The 25,571-nt window shown below is 40.6% G+C and overlaps 1 protein-coding gene across 1 annotated transcript in view; it reads right to left on the reverse strand.

The window, feature by feature from the left end:
- Positions 1-411: 411 nt before the first annotated feature.
- rigi (RNA sensor RIG-I) overlaps positions 412-25,571 on the reverse strand; it is a 34,365-nt gene continuing 9,205 nt past the window's right edge. Inside the window, exons 3-19 of the mRNA XM_067445446.1 lie at positions 24,875-25,056; positions 22,311-22,455; positions 21,616-21,780; positions 21,447-21,548; positions 19,890-20,049; positions 19,321-19,567; positions 17,697-17,859; positions 17,514-17,615; positions 16,816-16,973; positions 14,021-14,156; positions 13,752-13,897; positions 13,569-13,665; positions 7,858-8,028; positions 7,542-7,690; positions 7,041-7,187; positions 2,257-2,418; positions 412-954 (exon numbers count right to left, since the gene is read on the reverse strand). Coding sequence (XP_067301547.1) covers positions 778-954; positions 2,257-2,418; positions 7,041-7,187; positions 7,542-7,690; positions 7,858-8,028; positions 13,569-13,665; positions 13,752-13,897; positions 14,021-14,156; positions 16,816-16,973; positions 17,514-17,615; positions 17,697-17,859; positions 19,321-19,567; positions 19,890-20,049; positions 21,447-21,548; positions 21,616-21,780; positions 22,311-22,455; positions 24,875-25,056 — 2,609 coding nt within the window. The 3' untranslated portion in view covers positions 412-777. The remainder of the gene's footprint in view (positions 955-2,256; positions 2,419-7,040; positions 7,188-7,541; positions 7,691-7,857; positions 8,029-13,568; positions 13,666-13,751; positions 13,898-14,020; positions 14,157-16,815; positions 16,974-17,513; positions 17,616-17,696; positions 17,860-19,320; positions 19,568-19,889; positions 20,050-21,446; positions 21,549-21,615; positions 21,781-22,310; positions 22,456-24,874; positions 25,057-25,571) is intronic.

Genomic DNA, 25,571 nt, shown 5'->3' on the forward strand with positions numbered 1-25,571 from the left:
CACTGTCAATCTCTTCATTTTTGTAACTTCTGCCTCTGTGTCTTTTCTCCTCAGAGAACCCGTTGCCATCCACGATCCATAACGGCACTGAACTTGAACGTCACGGCCGAGCGCCACTAGGCTATTTTAGTAATCGCACAATAACTTGACAATTTAATACAAATGTTATATCAATATAGGCCTACATATTCTTTTTACTTTTTATTTTTTTATGGGAATTTCCTGGTAAAATGAAGGTAAATTTTTTTATTTAAAAACATTCAAAATATTACCGCGGACCACAGTTTGGGAATGACTGCAATAGAGCATCTTTGGGATGTGGTGGAACGGGAGCTTCGTGCCCTGTATATATATATATCCTAAAATAGGCTTTATTTTTTTAACATAAAATAATACACCATATTCATAATATTTTAATATCATTATATATTTTATTTAGATAATCTTCAGTTGATATCAAATGTAACAGATACATTCATATCAAATAATTTCATTATTAATTATTTAAAAATAGCCATGTCTAATTTATCAGTTGAATTACCAGGAAAAGTACCCAATCCCAGTTTAAATTAAAATGTTACAATAAACATTTGCTCAACACGTAATCTTAAAAAGATTAGTAATCTTTAAATCTTTAAGATTACTCTTCTTTAAAAAGAGTAATCTTACACTACTGTGTATGTTTGTTGGGTTTTTAACAGACTACACATCATATGGATTACACAATCAGAGTTCACCAAATTAAAAAGTAAAATTTTGGAGTGAGATGGGAAAGATTTAAGCTTCTGTTGTGTTTGCCGTTCTGTCTCTCAGCGGCCATGTTAGAGGCGTGAGCTCCGTAATGTCAAACTCCCGGATGGCAAACGTCACGTCACGCCATCTCCTGAAGTAAAACTGCTTGTCAGTGGTGCAATCCTGCACCACGAAACTCTCGATCTTCAACAGCGGCAGATCCTGGAGTCACACCACAACAAGAATTCATCCGTTTATCATCAACTAATAATAAGAATCAGTATTCAACACACACTTAAACTCAGAGTCCAATTAGTCTAAATCTTGCGTTCTGTCAGAGCTGTATTTTAAATAGTGTACAAATACTTTAAGTTTTACGTAATATATCTGTTCTTGACAGTTTTTGATTTCAGTTTCATCCGCTCAGAATCAGAGTTATCATCGTTAACTAAAACAATATAAAACTAATTTCATTAACTGAAATAAAATGTATGAAAAACTTACATTTATTTAGTTTCAGCTAAAATAAACTAAATAAACTAAAACGAAACAAAACAAACTATATAGACATTTTTGGGTTAAAAAAGTAAAAGTAAAAAAAGGCAAAAACAACAAAATGACAAACTTTTTATTCTTTTAGCCAGCCAACATTTCTCATTTTTTGATGAAGTTTAAGTACAAAATTAACTAAAACAAAAACTAAACTGACATAAAAAAGGTTTTACCAAACTTACACCAAAAATAAAATATATTATTTAAATATATATATTTGTTTCAATCCTCAAAGAAAGATTCGAATGGTTATGAATCTTAAAGAAGGGTGCTCATGAGTTTGCATTACATCGTGAAAATGCGGACTCAGAGGAAGGGTGCCACTGACATTCAACTTAAAATGTCAAGAGATTGTTGACGTTACTGTTAAAAATGCACTTCCAATAAAGTGAGTGTTGGCAAAAACGGTTGTCATTTCTATGATGAGGCGGCGGGGGTGTTGTCGGCAACTGCTGAATGTAACTAGTAAAGTAACTTGTAATCTAACTTAGTTACTTTTAAAATCAAGCAATCTGTAAAGTAACTAAATTACTTTTTAAAGAAGTAATCAGTAGTCAGATTACTTTTTCAAAGTAACTGTGGCAACACTGCTTAAGAGATATTAATTAATCTTTATTCTTTAGGAAGAGATGATCACGTTTAGGGTGCCATTTGGGGCAGGGCCGTTGTAAGCGGTGTGAGTACTACCATCCCTCAAAGTTTCAAGTCTCTACGACTTACAGTTTGGTCTGCCTGAACATTTTTAGTGGAGAATGCTGATCCTTGGAAAATATTTACAATTACAATAGTGCTACGCTCTTGAAAATGAATAAAAACTATTCTGACATGTAAACACAAATAAAAACAACTATATCACTAAAACTGAAATTAAAGTGTAAACTATAGAAACTATAGCAAAATATAAAAATGAAATCTGATTCAGTATATTAACAAAAAAAACCTGATAGTATCTCAATTATACTATAAAATCACCTGGATCGTGAGGTAAGAGGCGACGAGGCCCCAGTCGTGTTTGCAGTCGGCACAGAGCAGCTTCTCTTTCTTATTGAAGCCACAGAAGTTTCTGGGTTTCTTATGAGGAACAGTTATACAGCGCTCAAACATGGAGCGATCCACAGCAATATGATGAGACTCCTGAGGGAAAGAGGGAAGGAGAAAGATGAAAGACAGACAAACAAACAGAAGATGGTCTAAAATTAATATCCTTAGTAAAACTGGGGATAGAAAGCAGCTTTTATGACTCTGAAAAGTGGCCGGAAGATTGTCTCAACCAGCCAATATAGCATATTTTTTACACCTTTGACATGACATTATAACTATAAAGTATTTACTTTAATTTATATTAAATGTTATGCCAAAGGTGTAAAAACTATGCTAAATTAAGTAATTTAAAAAGCTTAAAGTTTGAAGGTTTTTTTTTTTTTAGGATAAGTAGTTTAAAAAGCTCAAAGTTTGAAGATTTTTAGTTTTTTATAATAAGTAGTTTAAAAAGCACAAAGTTGAAAGATTTAATTTTTTTTTTGGATAAGTAGTTTAAAAAAGCTCAAAGTTTACAGATTTTAAGTTTTTTTTTTAGAAAAGTAGTTTAAAAGCTCCATGTTTAAAGATTTTATGTTTTTTAAGATAAGTAGTTTAAAAAGCTCAATATTTGAAGATTTTAATTTTTTTTAGGACTAGTAGTTTAAAAAGCTTAAAGTTTAAAGATTTTAAGTTTTTTAGGATAAGTAGTTTAAAAAGCTCAATGTTTGAAGATTTTAAGTTTTTTTTAGGATAAGTAGTTTAAAAAGCTTAAAGTTTGAAGATTTTAAGTTTTTTAGGACTAGTAGTTTAAAAAGCTCAATGTTTGAAGATTTTAAGTTTTTTTTAGGATAAGTAGTTTAAAAAGCTCAACGTTTGAAGATTTTAAGTTTTTTAGGATGAGTAGTTTAAAAAGCTCAACATTTAAAGATTAAGTTTTTTTAGGATGAGTAGTTTAAAAAGCTCAACATTTAAAGATTAAGTTTTTTAGGACTAGTAGTTTAAAAAGCTCAATGTTTGAAGATTTTAAGTTTTTTTTAGGATAAGTAGTTTAAAAAGCTTAAAGTTTGAAGATTTTAAGTTTTTTAGGATGAGTAGTTTAAAAAGCTCAACATTTAAAGATTAAGTTTTTTTAGGATAAGTAGTTTAAAAAGCTCAACGTTTGAAGATTTTAAGTTTTTTTTAGGATAAGTAGTTTAAAAAGCTCAAAGTTTGACGATTTTAAGTTTTTTAGGATGAGTAGTTTAAAAAGCTCAATGTTTGAAGATTTTAAGTTTTTTTTAGGATAAGTAGTTTAAAAAGCTCAACGTTTGAAGATTTTAAGTTTTTTAGGATAAGTAGTTTAAAAAGCTTAAAGTTTGAAGATTTTAAGTTTTTTAGGATAAGTAGTTTAAAAAGCTCGAAGTTTAAAGATTACGTTTTTTTAGGATAAGTAGTTTAAAAAGCTCAACGTTTGAAGATTTTAAGTTTTTTAGTATAAGTAGTTTAAAAAGCTTAAAGTTTGAAGATTTTAAGTTTTTTAGGATAAGTAGTTTAAAAAGCTCGAAGTTTAAAGATTACGTTTTTTTAGGATAAGTAGTTTAAAAAGCTTAAAGTTTGAAGATTTTAAGTTTTTTAGGATGAGTAGTTTAAAAAGCTCAATGTTTGAAGATTTTAAGTTTTTTTTAGGATAAGTAGTTTAAAAAGCTTAAAGTTTGAAGATTTTAAGTTTTTTAGGATGAGTAGTTTAAAAAGCTCAACATTTAAAGATTAAGTTTTTTTAGGATAAGTAGTTTAAAAAGCTCAACGTTTGAAGATTTTAAGGTTTTTTTAGGATAAGTAGTTTAAAAAGCTCAAAGTTTGACGATTTTAAGTTTTTTAGGATGAGTAGTTTAAAAAGCTCAATGTTTGAAGATTTTAAGTTTTTTTTAGGATAAGTAGTTTAAAAAGCTCAACGTTTGAAGATTTTAAGTTTTTTAGGATGAGTAGTTTAAAAAGCTCAACATTTAAAGATTAAGTTTTTTTAGGATAAGTAGTTTAAAAAGCTTAAAGTTTGAAGATTTTAAGTTTTTTAGGATAAGTAGTTTAAAAAGCTCGAAGTTTAAAGATTACGTTTTTTTAGGATAAGTAGTTTAAAAAGCTCAACGTTTGAAGATTTTAAGTTTTTTAGTATAAGTAGTTTAAAAAGCTTAAAGTTTGAAGATTTTAAGTTTTTTAGGATAAGTAGTTTAAAAAGCTCGAAGTTTAAAGATTACGTTTTTTTAGGATAAGTAGTTTAAAAAGCTTAAAGTTTGAAGATTTTAAGTTTTTTAGGATGAGTAGTTTAAAAAGCTCAACGTTTAAAGATTAAGTTTTTTAAGGATAAGTAGTTTAAAAAGCTCAATGTTTGAAGATTTTAAGTTTTTTAGGATAAGTAGTTTAAAAGGCTTAAAGTTTGAAGATTTTAAGTTTTTTAGGATAAGTAGTTTAAAAAGCTCAAAGTTTGAAGATTTTAAGTTTTTTTTAGGATAAGTAGTTTAAAAAGCTCAAAGTTTGAAGATTTTAAGTTTTTTTTAGGATAAGTAGTTTAAAAAGCTTAAAGTTTGAAGATTTTAAGTTTTTTAGGACTAGTAGTTTAAAAAGCTCAACGTTTAAAGATTAAGTTTTTTAAGGATAAGTAGTTTAAAAAGCTCAACGTTTGAAGATTTTAAGTTTTTTAGGATAAGTAGTTTAAAAGGCTTAAAGTTTGAAGATTTTAAGTTTTTTAGGATAAGTAGTTTAAAAAGCTTAAAGTTTGAAGATTTTAAGTTTTTTAGGATAAGTAGTTTAAAAAGCTCAAAGTTTGAAGATTTTAAGTTTTTTTTAGGATAAGTAGTTTAAAAAGCTCAAAGTTTGAAGATTTTAAGTTTTTTTTAGGATAAGTAGTTTAAAAAGCTCAAAGTTTGACGATTTTAAGTTTTTTAGGACTAGTAGTTTAAAAAGCTCAAAGTTTAAAGATTTTAAGTTTTTTTAAGGATAAGTAGTTTAAAAAGCTCAACGTTTAAAGATTACGTTTTTTTAGGATAAGTAGTTTAAAAAGCTCAAAGTTTGAAGATTAAGTTTTTTTTAGGATAAGTAGTTTAAAAAGCTTAAAGTTTGAAGATTTTAAGTTTTTTAGGATGAGTAGTTTAAAAAAAAGCTCAACGTTTAAAGATTTTAAGTTTTTTTTAGGATAAGTAGTTTAAAAAACTCAAAGTTTACAGATTTTAAGTCAGGAAAGTAGTTTAAAGCTTAAATTCTGAAGGTTAAGATTTTTTTAAGATAAGTAGTTACAAAAGCTTAAAGTTTGAAAGTTAAGTTTTTTAGGATAAGTAGTTTAAAAAGCTCAGTTTGAAGATTTTAAGTTTTTTTTAGGATAAGTAGTTTAAAAAGCTCAACGTTTGAAGATTTTAAGTTTTTTAGGATAAGTAGTTTAAAAAGCTTAAAGTTTGAAAGTTAAGTTTTTTAGGATAAGTAGTTTAAAAAGCTCAACGTTTGAAGATTTTAAGTTTTTTAGGATAAGTAGTTTAAAAAGCTCAACGTTTAAAGATTAAGTTTTTAAAGGATAAGTAGTTTAAAAAGCTCAACGTTTGAAGATTTTAAGTTTTTTAGGATAAGTAGTTTAAAAGGCTTAAAGTTTGACGATTTTAAGTTTTTTAGGATAAGTAGTTTAAAAAGCTTAAAGTTTGAAGATTTTAAGTTTTTTAGGATAAGTAGTTTAAAAAGCTCAAAGTTTGAAGATTTTAAGTTTTTTTTAGGATAAGTAGTTTAAAAAGCTCAAAGTTTGAAGATTTTAAGTTTTTTTTAGGATAAGTAGTTTAAAAAGCTCAAAGTTTGACGATTTTATGTTTTTTAGGACTAGTAGTTTAAAAAGCTCAAAGTTTAAAGATTTTAAGTTTTTTTAAGGATAAGTAGTTTAAAAAGCTCAACGTTTAAAGATTAAGTTTTTTTTAGGATAAGTAGTTTAAAAAGCTCAACGTTTGAAGATTTTAAGTTTTTTAGGATAAGTAGTTTAAAAAGCTCAACGTTTAAAGATTACGTTTTTTTTAGGATAAGTAGTTTAAAAAGCTCAAAGTTTGAAGATTAAGTTTTTTTTAGGATAAGTAGTTTAAAAAGCTTAAAGTTTGAAGATTTTAAGTTTTTTAGGATGAGTAGTTTAAAAAAAAGCTCAACGTTTAAAGATTTTAAGTTTTTTTTTAGGATAAGTAGTTTAAAAAACTCAAAGTTTACAGATTTTAAGTCAGGAAAGTAGTTTAAAGCTTAAATTCTGAAGGTTAAGATTTTTTTAAGATAAGTAGTTACAAAAGCTTAAAGTTTGAAAGTTAAGTTTTTTAGGATAAGTAGTTTAAAAAGCTCAGTTGAAAGATTTTAAGTTTTTTAGGATACGTAGTTTAAAAAGCTTAAAGTTTGAAGGTTAAGTTTTTTAGGATGAGTAGTTTAAAAAGCTCAAAGTTTTTTTAGGATTAAAGTCATTTAAAAAACAAAGTTTTTTTAAAGATAAGTAAAGCTTGAGGAAAAAACCTTGAAGTGTAAAGGTTTTAAGTATTTTTAATATCAGTAGTTTAAAAAGCCTGTGGTTTTAAGTTTTTTTATATTTTATTATTTTTACTAATTATAAAAATGAGAACAGAAATACATTACTACCGTAATGATACAGGTTGTACTTTCCCCACTTCACTTGATACTTTGATAATCACATTTATTTCAATTTATTGAGTGTATTTATTTTATTTTTATAATTTAATTTAATATTAAGGTCATACCTGCACGACTCTGAGGTTGTCAGTCAAGCATGCAAACTTCTTGCACTTCCCGCAGACGAGCCGGTAGCTGCCTTGTGTTTTGGGTTTTTCGGGACTGGCGCCGACACGATCCCTCCGGGCCTTCTCTTCTCTCTGCAACACGTCCACCTGAACACACACACACACACGTCTGGTTCACTATCTTTGTGGGGACTCTCCATAAACGTAATGGTTTTTATACCGTACAAACCGTATTTTCTGTCCCCCCACACTGCCCCTGCCCCTAAACCTACCCACACACACACACACACACACACACACACACAAAACCTACCCATCACAGGAAACATTGGAGACCGCTGGCTGGTTCCCACAATGTAGGTAATCTCAGGTTTTACTATCCTTATGGGGACATTTGGTCCACACAATGTAATATAAACAAGGGCACACATACACACCCACATTCAACGTCGCACAGCAGAGATGCACTAATGTTTAAAACATGCAGGGAAAGTGCAGAACCTTGTTACTGAGTTCAGCAGGGTGGCTCTGCAGTTCGACGATGGCCTCCTCCACGATTTTCTCCTTAATCATGTTTATTTTCTCTTTCATAATGCGATCTTTACTACTGGAGATCAGGAAACAACGGCTGCCCTGCGCACGGCCACGACCTACACACACACACACACACACACACACACACACACACACACACACACACACACACACACACACACACACACACACACACACACACACACACACACACACACGTATGTGGTGATGAATCAGTGTATTTGTGTTTAAATGTGTGTGAAAGAGTGTACATTTTTGTTACCTCGAACTTGCACCATCTTCACCACGTTACCCACATATTCATACATCAGAACCAGGTTGCATTGTGGGATATCGATGCCTTCATCAGCGACAGATGTGGCGATGAGTATCTTACTCTGATCGGAGCTCTTAAAAGAGTCCAACACCCCCTTCTTACTGGTCAGCGTCATTCCTGTAGCACAACAACACACACACACACACACACACACACACACACACACACACACACACACACACACACACACACACACACACACACACGTTTGTTTTTGTGACATATGGGGACTCTCCATAGGCGTAATGGTTTTTATACTGTACAAACCGTATTTTCTATCCCCTTACACTGCCCCTAAACCTACCCATCACACACACACACACTGCCCCTGCCCCTAAACCTACCCATCACACACACACACACTGCCCCTGCCCCTAAACCTACCCATCACACACACTGCCCCTGCCCCTAAACCTACCCATCACACACACACACACTGCCCCTGCCCCTAAACCTACCCATCACACACACACTGCCCCTGCCCCTAAACCTACCCATCACACACACACTGCCCCTGCCCCTAAACCTACCCATCACACACACACACACTGCCCCTGCCCCTAAACCTACCCATCACACACACACTGCCCCTGCCCCTAAACCTACCCATCACACACACACTGCCCCTGCCCCTAAACCTACCCATCACACACACACTGCCCCTGCCCCTAAACCTACCCATCACACACACACTGCCCCTGCCCCTAAACCTACCCATCACACACACACTGCCCCTGCCCCTAAACCTACCCATCACACACTCACACACACTGCCCCTGCCCCTAAACCTACCCATCACACACACACACACACTGCCCCTGCCCCTAAACCTACTCATCACACACACACTGCCCCTGCCCCTAAACCTACCCATCACACACACACAGCCCCTGCCCCTAAACCTACCCATCACACACACACAGCCCCTGCCCCTAAACCTACCCATCACAGGAAACATTCTGCATTTTTACTTTCTCAAAAAAACACCATTTAGTATGTTTTTAAGGCCATTTGAATTATGAGGACATTTGAAATGTCCTTATAAACCACATTTATAGAGTAATACCAGTGTAATACCCATGTAGTTATACAAATTTGTGTCCTCATAAACCACATAAACAGGCTCACACACACACACACACACACACACACACACACACACACACACACACACACGTTTGTTTTTGTGACATGTGGGGACTCTCCATAGGCGTAATGGTTTTTATACTGTACAAACCGTATTTTCTATCCCCTTACACTGCCCCTGCCCCTAAACCTACCCATCACACACACACACACACACTGCCCCTAAACCTACCCGTCACAGGAAACATTCTGCATTTTTACTTTCTCATAAAAACTCCTCCTGTGTGATTTATAAGCCTTTTGTAAAGTGGGGCCATGGGTAATGTCCTCATATTTCACCCTCTCCTGTAATACCTGTGTCATACCCATGGCATTATACACACTTGTGTCCTCATATGTCACAAACACACACACACACACCCGAAACATGACACAAATAAAAACGATTCTATTATTCATGAATTACTGTGAATCTCACTATTATGATTTTTGTTACAAAGCTTTACATGACATGAAAATAAAATGTCAAATTATTGTCATATAATATTATTGTTAATTAAAACTGAGCAAAAAAAAATCTCATTACTATATATATAGTATATAATTATGAGGGATGCCACAATACTCAATATAATATTGAACCGTTCGGTACGGCATTCACGGTTCAATACGCGCTGATGATATTGCGTTTTTTTTCCGGTTTTGCATTTAATTAATTATTTCCATTTCTCTCTGTTTGAAATATTCCTCTCAAGCCCCTTTCTAACTGCACGTCGGACCCGCAATATTCCCGGAACATTGCCGGGTCGCCTTCTGTGTGAAAGCAACCACGTCCCGGCATTGATTACCGAATTCGACCCGGGTCGGGGACCTAGTAACATTGCGGGATTCGACCCGGGACGAGCGCTGTGTGAACAAAAGCCAAAACTAATGCCGCAACGTGTACGTAGTTATCGTGCGACTCCTAGAGCTTGTTTTTTCAATAACACAACCCTGCAGTGCCAGAAGAGCTCGTCTGTGTTTTAAACGCAGAGAGTTTTCGTATACAAAAGAAACTAAAATTAAACAAGCAGAAATGTGCGCAAACTGGACACAAGTCGAGACCACGGAGCTCCTTACTATCCGCGCTGAAGCGGAGATCGCTCGCCATTATACGTCACATCAGGATGTCACGTGTCAACTCGATCCGGGACCGTTACGGGTTGTGTGTGAAAGCGCACATATTACGGTATTTCGCTGGCAGTGTGAATGGACCAAATCTAGCGGCCCGGGAACAAATGCTGGGTCGCATTATCCGTGTATTTGCCGGAATCGCAGTGTGAAAGGGGCTTCAGTTTATTTCAGCTCTGTTTGAGTGTCCCTGTCTACGAGCTGATATGAGCAATATCCAATCATATGCTCTTAGTTAGGGGGTGTTAGCCGCGTTTTAAAGCCTTGCCGGTTAAACATTTCATTTGCGTTTTACATGCACTGAGTGTGCACTAAAAGTCTGTCAAACACACGTGATTACTGGACTAATTCTTACTGCGCTAATACTGTCAAACACACACAAGGTTCACATATATTAACACAGTCGGTTATGTCTAAAGTGAAAGTAAAATCATGTGTCTGTATATGAGATGAGCACTCGTCCTTAAAGGGACAGTTCTCCTCTAAAATGATGTTAATACAACAACAAAAGTCAGAGAAAATCACTCACTGCTCGAATAATACAGTCGCTTTAAATCAATGTATGTTTTAAATTAAAGACATATAGTGTTTTAATTTTACAATTATTCATTAAATGTTACACTTAAATGCTGCTGTACATCTCTGAGCTGCCACTGTAAATCTTTATATATATTTATTCTATATTATACAATACACTGGGAATGTGTACAAGGTTTTTTTTTAAGTCAGTTTAAGTTTAAGTAAGGTTTTTCAAGTCTTAAGTAAAATAAAGAAAGAGTATCACTAATAACTTTCTGTTCCTGTCGCCTAAGAATAGAATAAAAAAAGAAGCAAAAAAACGAACCGAAAACCGTGGTTAAAAACTGAGGTATGTACTGAACCGTGGAATAACTGTATTGTTGCATCCCTTAAAGGTCCTTTCAGACCGGACGCGTAACGAAAAAGCGTAACGAATAAGCGAATATTTCGCATGCGAATATTTCGCGTCAAAACCATTCACATCAGCCGCGACACGAATTTGCGATGTTTCAGAACTTCAACAGTCCAAAACATTCGCGGCGACAGCTGAGAAAACACGGCACTTCATCCTTCAGTGAAGGCGAGCGTTTCATTTTATTTAAAGGACCGAGAGGAAGGTTTTGGGTGCAGCCAGTCTTATAGAACAGAGTCTGAAGGGGAGGATGCTAATCTTGTACAGGAGCTAAAACTTTATCATGGCCATTCTGCACTTACTTTCTAAAGTCTGTGAGACAATTTGAGGATCTCCTCCAGAGACGGCAGCGCATCTGACGAGACAAACCGCGCACTTCAGGAATCAATCGATCCGAGCAGGTGTTTCCAGTCGAGTCACAGTGTAAACATTTCAGTGCCACAGACGTAGCCTATACTGATGGCAACTTTCCATAATCGTGGACACAATGTTTAAAAAAAAATCAATTATTTATAAAAGGTAATAACTTATAAGTTCTTATACTAACTCATAAGTTAAGTTATTGCTGTCTGTAGCATACAGTGGGCAAACACAGCTGCAGCTGAACAGCTTACAGCTGTAATCTCATGAGAAATGCCATGCCTGGCAAAGGTTAACGTTGAGTGAATAGCTCGTGACATCAACTGGACATTTCGTCACCTGTTTCCTTTTATGTGATTGGTTGAAGCCGTTTTTGTCGCCGCTAGAGGAAAAAAAATTGACATCGAAACGAAAAAAATAAATGTTGTTTTTTCGCCTCAGCACATTCGCGTTCGGTGTGGAAGCGCTCATTACACAAACAGCTGATCGAAAAAAAAAACCCATTGCGCGAATTATTCGCACGTCAAAATCGCGTCCGGTGTGAAAGGGCCTTAATAATTCTATAATTATAATTTCTATTTTTTTGTTAAGTGTGAGTGAACTAAAACTTAAAAACTAAATTGACATTTACAGCAAAAAAAGTCATATCAGAAAATTAATTAAATAAATTATAAAAAAAATCAAACAAAAAAACATTACAAAAATGACTAAAACTTCAATTGAAAGGAAAACAGAAAATATAAAAATGTAATCTACTTCAAAATATTAATAAAAAATATACAAAAATAACTCTTATAGGGCTATACCAAGCGGCAACCTCCCGCGATCTCTCTTGAAGCCAATACGGAAGTAATGTAAACTGCAATTCCTCAACTGGCCACTAGGGGCAGCCTCCAGAAGGAGAAGAATCTCATTGAGCCCCATGTTAAAATTCTCAACTTTAAAGCAGAAAAAAACATGTTTACAGCCTGGTACAAATTGTGGTTTTGGTCTATACGGCTAATTTTGGTCTACATGACAACTCTGAGGGGGGTGAATTTTTTTATAACTCATTCGTTTACGTTATATAAAGCCTTAAGGTTCTGCATAATTAAGGGCGTGGTTACAAGTGGATAGCCATTTATCCGCCGTCTATAGTTATTGCGTCACCTCAGCTCCGCGCACATCCCGCCTTTTTGCCCATTTTCTGTTATCCGGGAGTGACACGCGATGATTCGCTCACAAGATGGCAACGCCCAGCTCGCCCCTACTTTAAGCTTCAGAACGGCTTATCAGAATCCTATGGGTGACGTCACGGACACTACACCATATTTTTTTACAGTCTATGGGCTATACTTATAAATATAAATCTAAATTTTCATCAAGTAAAGAAAAGCTCAAGGTTTGCTGTGCTTATTTTCATGGCGGCACAATTTGGCCACATATAAACAATAGTTATATTTATGGTCAATACTAATATTTTATTCACATACTTAATTTCTTCATTTTCAAACGTTAAACCATCTGGGTTTATTTTTGAGCTCCTTCTTTTTCTAGACTCCAGCTCTGCTCATTCTGTAAAATTTTATTTTTAAATAAAATGTTGTAATTTTTTTTTGTTGTACTACAATTTTGTACGTACAAATACATCTTGGTTGTCATTCTGCATGTTTTTGTGACATATGAGGACACAAATGTGTATAATGCCATGGGTATGACACAGGTATTACAGGAGAGGGTGAAATATGAGGACATTACCCATGGCCCCACTTTTCAAAAGGCTTATAAATCACACAGGAGGAGTTTTTATGAGAAAGTAAAAATGCAGAATGTTTCCTGTGATGGGTAGGTTTAGGGGCAGTGTGTGTGTGTGTGTGTGTGTGTGTGTGTGTGTGTGTGTGTGTGTGTGTGTGTGTGTGTGTGTGTGTGTGTGTGTGTGTGATGGGCCAGTTTAGGGGCAGGGGCAGTGTAGGGGGATAGAAAATATGGTTTGCACAGCATAAAAACCATTTCGCCTATGGAATGCCCCCATATGTCACAAAAACAAACGTGTGTGTGTGTGTAAGAGTGTGTGTGTGTGTGTGTGTGTGTGTGTGTGTGTGTGTGTGTGTGTGTGTGTTTAAATTCCCACCTGAGTCGGTAAAGTGGGATTTACGTCCTTTTCCTATCAGAACTCCAGGCTTCAGGAACTTTAGGGAATCTGTGTCCTCAATCCATTTCTTCATGGCCTTATATCAGAGTTAACACACACACACACACAAATCAGACATTTGAAGAAGGAACACACATTATGTGCAGCAGTCCCATTACTCACGTCAGCGAGGGCACGAGTCCTAACGAACAGGACGGTGCGAGTCTGATCATTATTGTGATATTCCTCCTCCAGGATGAACTTCAGCTCCTCTAGTTTAGGGTTCTGCTGCCCCTCGGTGGCCAAATGCAGCAGCTGCGGCCGCTGACCTGCATCAGTTAAACACACACACTCTGTGAACTGACCCAGGCCTGCTGGTGCTCCTCCTAAACAGCGCTGAAGTCAAATGTAACGCTGATGAAACAAAAGTAAGTGATGTTAAAGTTCTTTACAGTCGTAGAGCGCGGTGAGCTTCCTCTCAGTCTCGTGGTAGCCGGCGTTCCGGACCTGCTCAAAAAACCCATCCAGATAACCCAGAGCATCGATAGTCCGGGCGTCCTCATTAATGATCAGAGCGTCGTTATATTTCTGAAGGAGTGAGACAACAGCATCACATCACTCAACTCTGTCTGTCTGTCTGTCTCTCTTTTGTCTGTCTATCGGTCTGTCTCTCTGTCTGTCTATCCATCTGTCTCTCTGTTTGTCTGTCTGTCTATATGACTGTCTGTCTGTCTGTCTATCCGTCTGTCTTTCTGTTTGTCTGTCTATCCGTCTGTCTCTCTGTTTGTCTGTCTATCCATCTGTCTCTGTTTGTCTGTCTCTCTGTCTCTCTGTCTATCCATCTGTCTCTCTGTTTGTCTGTCTCTCTGTTTGTCTGTCTATCCATCTGTCTCTGTTTGTCTGTCTGTCTATCCATCTGTCTCTCTGTTTGTCTGTCTGTCTATATGACTGTCTGTCTATCTATCCGTCTGTCTCTCTGTTTGTCTGTCTATCCGTCTGTCTCTCTGTTTGTCTGTCTATCCATCTGTCTCTGTTTGTCTGTCTGTCTATCCATCTGTCTCTCTGTTTGTCTGTCTCTCTGTCTGTCTCTTTGTTTGTCTGTCTATCCATCTGTCTCTGTTTGTCTGTCTATCCATCTGTCTCTGTTTGTCTGTCTGTCTATATGACTGTCTGTCTGTCTATCCATCTGTCTCTCTGTTTGTCTGTCTGTCTATATGACTGTCTGTCTGTCTATCCTTCTGTCTCTCTGTTTGTCTATCCATCTGTCTCTCTGTTTGTCTGTCTATCCATCTGTCTCTCTGTCTGTCTATATGACTATCTGTCTGTCTATCCGTCTGTCTCTCTGTTTGTCTGTCTGTCTATATGATTCTCTATCCATCTGTCTATCCGTCTGTCTATATGTCTCTCTGTTTGTCTGTCTCTCTATCCATCTGTCTCTCTGTTTGTCTGCCTGTCTATACGACTCTCTGTCTTTCTGTTTGTATATCTGTCTATATGACTCTCTGTCCGTCTGTCTGTCTCTCTTTTGTCTTTCTGTCTCTCCATCCGTCTCTCTGTTTGTCTGTCTGTCTATCCATCTGTCTCTCTGTTTGTCTGTCTGTCTATATGACTGTCTGTCTATCCGTCTGTCTCTCTGTTTTTCTGTCTATCCGTCTGTGTCTCTGTTTGTCTGTCTATCCATCTGTCTCTGTTTGTCTGTCTCTCTGTCTATCCATCTGTCTCTCTGTTTGTCTGTCTCTTTGTTTGTCTGTCTATCCATCTGTCTCTGTTTGTCTGTCTGTCTATATGACTGTCTGTCTGTCTATCCATCTGTCTCTCTGTTTGTCTGTCTGTCTATATGACTGTCTGTCTGTCTATCCATCTGTCTCTCTGTTTGTCTGTCTGTCTATCTGTTTGTCTGTCTATCCATCTGTCTCTCTGTCTGTCTATATGACTATCTGTCTGTCTATCCGTCTGTCTCTCTGTTTGTCTGTCTATATGACTCTCTATCCATCTGTCTATCCGTCTGTCTATCTGTCTATATGTCTCTCTGTTTGTCTGTCTCTCTATCCATCTGTCTCTCTGTTTGTCTGCCTGTCTATACGACTCTCTGTCTTTCTGTTTGTATATCTGTCTATATGACTCTCTGTCCGTCTGTCTGTCTCTCTTTTGTCTTTCTGTCTCTCCATCTGTCTCTCTGTTTGTCTGTCTATATGACTCTGTCAATCTGTCTTTCCGTCTGTCTCTCTTTTGTCTGTCTGTCTCTCTGTTTGTCTAACTGCCTATATGTCTGTCTATATGACTCTGTCTGTCTGTCTCTCTGTTTGTCTGCCTGTCTATATGACTCTGTCTGTCTGTCTCTCTGTTTGTCTGCCTGTCTATATGACTCTCTATCCATCTGTCTATCTGTCTGTCTATCTGTTTGTCTCTCTGTTTAGCCGTCTGTCTCTCTGTCTATATGACTCCGTCTGTCCATCTATCTGTCTGTCTATCCGTTTGTCTGTTTCTCTGTCTATCCATCTCTGTCTATCCGTCTGTCTGTACGTCTGTCTCTCTGTCTATCCATCTGTCTGTCTCTCCGCTGTCAGTCTATCCTTCTCTCTGTCTCTGTCTATCCGTCTGTCTGTACGTCTGTCTCTCTGTCTATCCATCTGTCTGTCTCTCCGCTGTCAGTCTATCCTTCTCTCTGTCTCTGTCTATCCGTCTGTCTTTCTATCCATCTGTCTGTTCACTCTGTCTGTCTTTCTATCCATCTGTCTGTTCAATCTGTCTGTCTATCAGTCTGTCTGTCTCTCGGTCTATCTGTCTGTCTCTGTCTATTCACTCTGTCTGTCCGTCAGTCTATCCATCTGTCTGTCTGTCTCTTGGTCTGTCTATTTGTTTATCCATCTGTCTATTTGTCTATCCTTCTGTTTGTCTCACTGTCTATCCGTCTGTCTGTCTTACTGTCTATCCGTCTGTCTCTCCATCGATCTGTCTATCTGTCTGTCTATCCATCTGTCTGTCTATCTGTCTGTCTATCCGTCTGTCTGTCTGTCTATCCGTCTGTCTATCTATCTATCCGTCTCTGTCTGTCTCTCTATCTATCCGTCTATCTATCTATCTATCCATCTCTGTCTGTCTGTCTCTCTATCTATCCGTCTATCTATCTATCCGTCTGGCTGTCTGTCTATCTATCTAACCATCTGTCTATCCGTCTCTGTCTGTCTGTCTGTCTCTCTATCTATCCGCCTGTCCAACTGTCTATCCGTCTGGCTGTCGGTCTCACCCGCAGATGTTCAGTGTAATTGCAGAGTTCTCTGCAGATTCGTCTCTCCTCGTCTGCGTCCTTCATTGCTATGGTTCTGCAGCTCTTCTGGACTGAGACGATCCACTGCTCATATTTCTGAGAGCCGTATTCGCGGTTCTGGATGTTCGACAGGCTCTCTGAGACACACACACACACACACGTTTGTGTGAGTTAGAGTGTTTATTAGTGTGTGTGTGTGAGTTAGAGTGTTTGTGTGAGTTAGTGTTTATTAGTGTGTGTGTGTGTATGTGTGTGTGTGTGTCTGTGTCTGTGTGTGTTAGAGTGTTCCTTGTTTGGCAATACTTGTGAGGACACAAAATGTCCTCACTTATATAGTAAAATATGAAAATGACTCAATAGTGAGGACATTGGACTGGTCCTCACTAGTTAAAACTAGTAAAGGCTTATAAATCGGCCAAAACGTGTTTTTATTTAAATCTGTTGTTCTGCAGATGTGTCTGTGATGGGTAGGTTTAGGGATTGGGGTTGGGTTAGGGGATAGAAAGTAGCATGAACCTGATATAAAACCAATGGAAGTCTATGTAATGTCCTCACTAATATAGTGAAACAAACGTGTGTGTTTATTAGTGTGTGTGTGTGTGTGTGTGTGTGTGTGTGTGAGTTAGAGTGTGTATCAGTGTTTGTACAGCGTGTGAACAGTGGTAAGGATTGCGTACCGATGTTGAAGGCCTTCTGCGCGAGCTGCTCGATGTTACTCATGATGTTCCTGATTATTCTGATGAAGGGGTCGCACGTGCGCTGAGGAACCTCGAAGAAGTCTGACACATGGACAAGCGTGATTAATAATCATGTGTTATTTATTGATAATATTTCATATGAGTGTTTCTGTAAGTCCTGACCTTTCTCAGGTGTGTGCACGTACGACCGGAGCTCATCCCGGTGTTTGGTAACCGTGGCGATGACCCTAGTGTCCAGGTTGGCACAGAGCTGTAAGATATTGTTCACTGCCTCCGGCTTGTCCTTAAACGAACCGACACCAACCGACGCGGTCAGGCCCACAATCTGAGACAGGTGAGATTATAAAACACTCATTATAATACTAATAACAATATAAGAATAGAATGGAAAGGACAGAGAGCCTGGGATAGGCCCAACATTCCCATGACTCTACACAGGACAAGTAAATAAATAAATAAAACAGGATAGGATAGAATAAAATGCAATAGATCTATGCAATATTATTCTATCCACCTCAAAAAAACTAAACAAACCAAAACCTTTTTGGAGCTGAGGCCCCTGTGGCAGTGAGTGTGTGTTGGAGCTGAGGCCCCTGTGGCAGTGAGTGTGTGTTGGAGCTGAGGCACCTGTGGCAGTGAGTGTGTTTTGGAGCTGAGGCCCCTGTGGCAGTGAGTGTGTGTTGGAGCTGAGGCCCCTGTGGCAGTGAGTGTGTGTTGGAGCTGAGGCACCTGTGGCAGTGAGTGTGTTTTGGAGCTGAGGCCCCTGTGGCAGTGAGTGTGTGTTGGAGCTGAGGCCCCTGTGGCAGTGAGTGTGTGTTGGAGCTGAGGCACCTGTGGCAGTGAGTGTCTTTTGGAGCTGAGGCCCCTGTGGCAGTGAGTGTGTGTTGGAGCTGAGGCACCTGTGGCAGTGAGTGTGTGTTGGAGCTGAGGCACCTGTGGCAGTGAGTGTGTGTTGGAGCTGAGGCACCTGTGGCAGTGAGTGTGTGTTGGAGCTGAGGCCCCTGTGGCAGTGAGTGTGTGTTGGAGCTGAGGCCCCTGTGGCAGTGAGTGTGTGTGTGTTGGAGCTGAGGCCCCTGTGGCAGTGAGTGTGTGTTGGAGCTGAGGCCCCTGTGGCAGTGAGTGTGTGTTGGAGCTGAGGCCCCTGTGGCAGTGAGTGTGTGTTGGAGCTGCGGCACCTGTGGCAGTGAGTGTGTGTTGGAGCTGAGGCACCTGTGGCAGTGAGTGTGTGTTGGAGCTGCGGCACCTGTGGCAGTGAGTGTGTGTTGGAGCTGAGGCACCTGTGGCAGTGAGTGTGTGTTGGAGCTGAGGCACCTGTGGCAGTGAGTGTGTGTTGGAACTGAGGCCCCTGTGGCAGTGAGTGTGTGTTGGAGCTGAGGCACCTGTGGCAGTGAATGTGTGTTGGAGCTGAGGCACCTGTGGCAGTGAGTGTGTGTTGGAGCTGAGGCACCTGTGGCAGTGAATGTGTGTTGGAGCTGAGGCCCCTGTGGCAGTGAGTTTGTGTTGGTGAGGCACCTGTGGCAGTGAGTGTGTGTTGGAGCATAGGCACCTGTGGCAGTGAGTGTGTGTTGGAGCTGAGGCACTTGTGGCAGTGAGTGTGTGTTGGAGCTGAGGCACCTGTGGCAGTGAGTGTGTGTTGGAGCTGAGGCACCTGTGGCAGTGAGTGTGTGTTGGAGCTGAGGCACCTGTGGGAGTGAGTGTGTGTTGGAGCTGAGGCCCCTGTGGCAGTGAGTGTGTGTGTTGAAGCTGAGGCCCCTGTGGCAGTGAGTGTGTGTTGGAGCAGAGGCACCTGTGGCAGTGAGTGTGTGTTGGAGCTGAGTTTGGTGTCCAGGTAACGGGTCATGATGTTGTTGTACGGGTGTTTTCCGGTCGTGTTGTGACACTCGTCCAGTAGGATGAGAGACAGCAGCTCCAGCGACGGCAAATCTCCGCTCTGCAGAGCGTTCACCAGGATCTGGGCCGTCATCATCACGATATCATTATTCTCTACCAGCAGCCGCAGCGAGAGATTCATATCACCGCACATCCCCGTCACCCTGCAGCACACAACACACACACTTTAGAGAGATCGAGCCATCTGAAAACGCCACGTGTGAGTGTGCGAGAGAGAGGGTGTGTAAGATAGTGTGTGTCCTTGTGTGAGAGAGTGTGTGTGTGTGTGTGTGTATGCGTCCGTGTGTGTGTTTGTGTGTCCATGCGTGTCCATGTGTATACTTGTCCGTGTGTGTGTCCGTGTGTGTCTGTATCCGCGTGTGTGTTTGTGCGTGTGTCCATGTGTGTACTTGTCCGTGTGTGTGTCGGTGTGTGACTGTGTGTGTGTGTGTGTGTGTCCACGTCCGTGTGTGTGTGTGTTCTTGCCTGATGCTGGGATCAGTGCTGGAAAAGTGTTTGTTGAAAAGCTTGTACTGCTGTTCATAGACGTCGACTTTGGTAGCCAGGAACACAATCTTTGCCCGTCCAGGATTCTGCTTCAGATGGTGTTCACAGATGGCCACGGCCACAATGGTTTTTCCACATCCTGAAGGAAAGTGTAATGAATAAGTGAGGTGTTTACAAAATACTGGTAATGTTCTGCTTTTTCCACTTGTGGAAATGTGAAACACAACATCATTAGGTGCTAAATAAATAAATGCAGTTATTCCAAACTTTTGCCTGGAGTGCCTCAGGGTTCAGTGTTGGGACCGCTTCACTTCTCCATCTACATGTCATCACTAGATCTGTCCTTCAGAAACATGGTTACTCCATCACTGATATAATCTCGAGCTACTGGAGTGCCTCAGGGCTCAGTGCTGGGACCGCTTCTCTTCTCCATCTACATCTCATCACTAGATCTGTCATTCAGAAACATGGTTTCTCCATCACTGATATCATCTCGAGCTACAGGAGTGCCTCAGGGCTCAGTGTTGGGACCGCATCTCTTCTTCATCTACATGTCATCACTAGATCTGTCCTTCAGAAACATGGTTTCTCCATCACTGATATCATCTCGAGCTACAGGAGTGCCTCAGGGCTCAGTGCTGGGACCGCTTCTCTTCTCCATCTACATCTCATCACTAGATCTGTCCTTCAGAAACATGGTTACTCCATCACTGATATCATCTAGAGCTACTGGAGTGCCTCAGGGCTCAGTGTTGGGACCGCTTCTCTTCTCCATCTCCATCTCATCACTAGATCTGTCCTTCAGAAACATGGTTTCTCCATCACTGCTATCACCTAGAGCTACTGGAGTGCCTCAGGGCTCAGTGTTGGGACCGCTTCTCTTCTCCATCTCCATCTCATCACTAGATCTGTCCTTCAGAAACATGGTTTCTCCATCACTGCTATCACCTAGAGCTACTGGAGTGCCTTGCAGATCACATTGCTAGAACTTCTTGGTCCTGCAGATTTGCCTTAAACAACATTAGGAGGATCAGGACCTTCCTATCAGAGCTACACAACTCATTGTCCAAGCACTTGTTCCATCCAGACTGGACTATTGTAATGCAAAATCACTTCCACAGACCCGTTTCCTGCTGGTAGAATGACCTGCCAAACTGAACTCGAGCTGCTGATGCAATGCTTGTGTGGATGCTGGTAAAACTCATTGGTCACTTCAAAGGGATTGTTCACTTTTAAGTTGTTTCTAACCTGTATGAATTTCTTTCTTCAGCTGAACACAAGGGAAGATATTTTGAAGAATGTCAGTAGCCAAACTGGAGCGATTGACTTTTATAGTAGGAAAAAAAATACTGTAAAAGTCAATGGCTCCAGTTAACTGATTGGTTTAAAATGTTTAAAAAACACAATTTGTAAGAAAGACATTCATACAGGTTTGAAACAACTTGAGGGTGAGTAAAGGATGACAGAATTTCATATTAAAGTGAACTATCCCTTTAAGGTGTTTTGTGAACGTTTCTTTTGTTTGGCATGACACACCTGTAGGGGCGCAGATGATGGTGTTTTGTCCCTGGACCGCAACATCCTTCAGCTCCTTCTGATAGTCCCTCAGCTTATGCTCACCTGAACGCTCATATTCCCCTGCATAGAGGTCAAAGTTCACATTTCTGCAGACACACCAGCATTCAGGTGATGTCGGTGTGCATACCTGTGCACCTGTTGAGGGTCTCGACAGTCATGCTGTTGCCGCTCATTAGCATATCTTCATTCTCAGCTTCCTCTCTGAACTCAAAACTCACAGTCATGGTTTCTGTCTGCATGGTGTCTGCCTCCCCGTCTGATCCACAGCCCATTGCACTCTTACCACCTCCATCTGCAGGACAATCATCATCATCATCTTCATCACCATCATCATGAGACAGACAGACAGACAGACAGACAGACAGACAGACAGACAGACAGATAGATAGATAGATAGATAGATAGATAGATAGATAGATAGATAGATAGATAGATAGATAGATAGATAGATAGAGAGAGAAATAGATAGATAGATAGAGAGAGAAATAGATAGATAGAGAGAGAGAGAGAGAGAGAGAGAGAGAGAGAGAGAGAGACAGAGAGACAGAGAGACAGAGAGATAGATAGATAGATAGATAGATAGATAGATAGATAGATAGATAGATAGATAGATAGATAGATAGATAGATAGATAGGTAGATAGATAGATAGAGAGAAATGGATAGATAGATAGAGAGAGAGAGAGAGAGAGAGAGAGAGAGAGAGAGAGAGAGAGAGAGAGAGAGAGAGAGAGAGGGGAGAGAGAAAGAAAGAAAGTGATTGATAGATAGATAGATAGATAGATGGGGGAGTCAAACGAGTGTCTGAATATTGAAGTATTACTGAAATCCAGCAGATCCAGAGCCACAGTGAAGCTGCAGGCGTCCAGCGCCATCTTCAGCACCTTAAACCAGTTCGGCTTATCTGAGCGCAGGAGAGCTTTCACAAGCTTCTCACTGGCAGCAATAAGGCCACGCTGGCTTTCCACCTGTAACACACACACACACACACACACACACAGAGAACAAACTGGTGTAAGGCCAGAAACAAACACACACAAATCACACAACCCTCACCACAGAAGACCAGGGGTGCTTCACAACTCTTATTTGTGCATCCTCGTTTCCTTTCCTCCGCCTTAGCTCCGCCCCTTCAGGATGCGAGGGAAGGATGAGAGGAAAAGATGCGAGGACGGAGGAATTGAATCAAGTGAAATGAAATATCCTCGCTCCTTTTAACGTCACTTCAAAGCGTCGTCATTAATGAAGACTGCACCGCTGGATTTAGTCGAGAATCTTGAACATTAGAGATAATTTTATACTGTGAGCTTCAACCTACACAAAATACCACATTTGTACGTATACCAGTTATTGACAACTAATCCTTCCTGAAATCCTCCATCCTCATTCCTCCATCCTCACTCCCCCATCCTCAGCTCCCCATCCTCAACTCCTCCATCCTCACTCCTCCATCCTCAACTCCTCCATCCTCAACTCCTCCATTCTCAACTCCTCTATCCTCAACTCACCCATCCTCAACTCACCCATCCTCAACTCACCCATCCTCAATTCACCCATCCTCAACTCCTCCATCCTCAACTCCCCCATCCTCAACTCCTCCATCCTCAACTCCTCCATCCTCAACTCACCCATCCTCAACTCCCCCATCCTCATTCATCCATCCTCAACTCCCCCATCCTCAACTGCCCCATCCTCAACTGCCCCATCCTCATTCATCCATCCTCAACTGCCCCATCCTCATTCATCCATCCTCAACTGCCCCATCCTCATTCATCCATCCTCAACTCCCCCATCCTCATTCATCCATCCTCAACTCCTCGATCCTCAACTCCCCTATCTTCAACTCCGCCATCCTCAACTCCGCCATCCTCAACTCCGCCATCCTCAACTCCCCCATCCTCATTCATCCATCCTCAACTCAACTCCCCCATCCTCAACTCCCCCATCCTCAACTCCTCCATCCTCAACTTCCCCATCCTCAACTGCCCCATCCTCAACTGCCCCATCCTCAACTACCCCATCCTCAACTGCCCCATCCTCAACTCCCCCATCCTCAACTCCCCCATCCTCAACTCCCCCATCCTCAACTCCTCCATCCTCAACTCCCCCATCCTCAACTCTTCCATCCTCAACTCCCCCATCCTCAACTCCCCCATCCTCAACTCCCCCATCCTCAACTCCTCCATCCTCAACTCCCCCATCCTCAACTCCTCTATCCTCAACTCCCCCATCCCCACTCCTCCATCCTCAACTCCCCCATCCCCTCCTCCATCCTCAACTCCCCCATCCTCAACTCCCCCATCCTCAACTCCCCCATCCTCAACTCCCCCATCCTCAACTCCCGTATCCTCAACTCCCCCATCCTCATTCATCCATCCTCAACTTCCCCATCCTCAACTCCCCCATCCTCAACTGCCCCATCCTCAACTGCCCCATCCTCAACTCCCCCATCCTCAACTCCCCCATCCTCAACTCCTCCATCCTCAACTCCCCCATCCTCAACTCTTCCATCCTCAACTCCCCCATCCTCAACTCCCCCATCCTCAACTCCCCCATCCTCAACTCCTCCATCCTCAACTCCCCCATCCTCAACTCCCCCATCCCCACTCCTCCATCCTCAACTCCCCCATCCCCTCCTCCATCCTCAACTCCCCCATCCTCAACTCCCCCATCCTCAACTCCCGTATCCTCAACTCCCCCATCCTCATTCATCCATCCTCAACTTCCCCATCCTCAACTCCCCCATCCTCAACTGCCCCATCCTCAACTTCCCCATCCTCAACTCCCCCATCCTCAACTGCCCCATCCTCAACTGCCCCATCCTCAACTCCCGTATCCTCAACTCCCGTATCCTCAACTCCCGTATCCTCAACTCCCGTATCCTCAACTCCCCCGTCCTCAACTCCCCCGTCCTCAACTACCCCGTCCTCAATTCCCCCGTCCTCAACTCCTCCGTCCTCAACTCCTCCTTCCTCAACTCCTCCGTCCTCAACTCCTCCGTCCTCAACTCCTCCGTCCACAACTCCTCCGTCCACAACTCCTCCGTCCACAGCTCCTCCGTCCTCAACTCCCCCATCCTCACTCCCCCATCCTCAACTCCCCCATCCTCAACTCCCCCATCCTCAACTCCTCCATCCTCAACTCCCCCATCCTCAACTCCTCCATCCTCAACTCCCCCATCCTCAACTCCCCCATCCTCAACTCCCCCATCCTCAACTCCTCCATCCTCAACTCCCCCATCCTCAACTCCCCCATCCTCAACTCCCCCATCCTCACTCCTCGTGGTGCAATTAGAGAACTGAGATGGCCTACAAGATGGCTGAGCTCCATCGGTTTCCAGGTCATAGGATGGAGGAATGGAGGAGGGACATTGAGACAGAGACTCACCGATTTGATCTCTTCATGCTCTCTGATGTTCAGACAGTCGTTCATGTGCGTGAGCAGCTCGCTGGGCTTTATGTGTGTGATGAATGAGGGTTCGATTCGCTCCAGAAGTTTCCGGTGCTCATTCAGTCCCTCTAATTCAGAGAAGTCCCATTCCTTAATGGCATTGTGCAGACCGGTATATTCTACAGCAACACACACACACACACACACACACACACACACACACACACACACACACACACACACACACACACACACACACACACACACACACACACACACACACACACACACACACACACACACACACACACACACACACACACACACACACACACACACACACACCATAGAAGAAAAATGTTTAGTTCTTCAAAACCCCTTTAATTATCAGTTCTTAAAAATATAAATAAATGTCTTAGTGTGAAGAATTTAATTAGCCACTTTGCGTTTTTAAATTCAGTTTCTTATCTGAATGTTAGACTTACCTGAAAAAATAAAGCAGTCTTTCATTAATATATTTTATTCTATTTTATTTATTTGTGCTATTTTTTGTAATATGTTTATTTGTTCTTATTTAATTACTGTTTAGTCGTCTTTTTAAATTCAATTTACCATTTGAAATCAAGCTTACTTGTGCTGTGTGTAAGCTATTGCAACACAATTACCCCGTTGTAAAAAAATACATTGAGTTAGC

The sequence above is a fragment of the Pseudorasbora parva genome, chromosome 6 (genome assembly GCF_024679245.1).
Source record: "Pseudorasbora parva isolate DD20220531a chromosome 6, ASM2467924v1, whole genome shotgun sequence".
In the NCBI taxonomy this organism is placed as follows: Eukaryota; Metazoa; Chordata; class Actinopteri; order Cypriniformes; family Gobionidae; genus Pseudorasbora; species Pseudorasbora parva.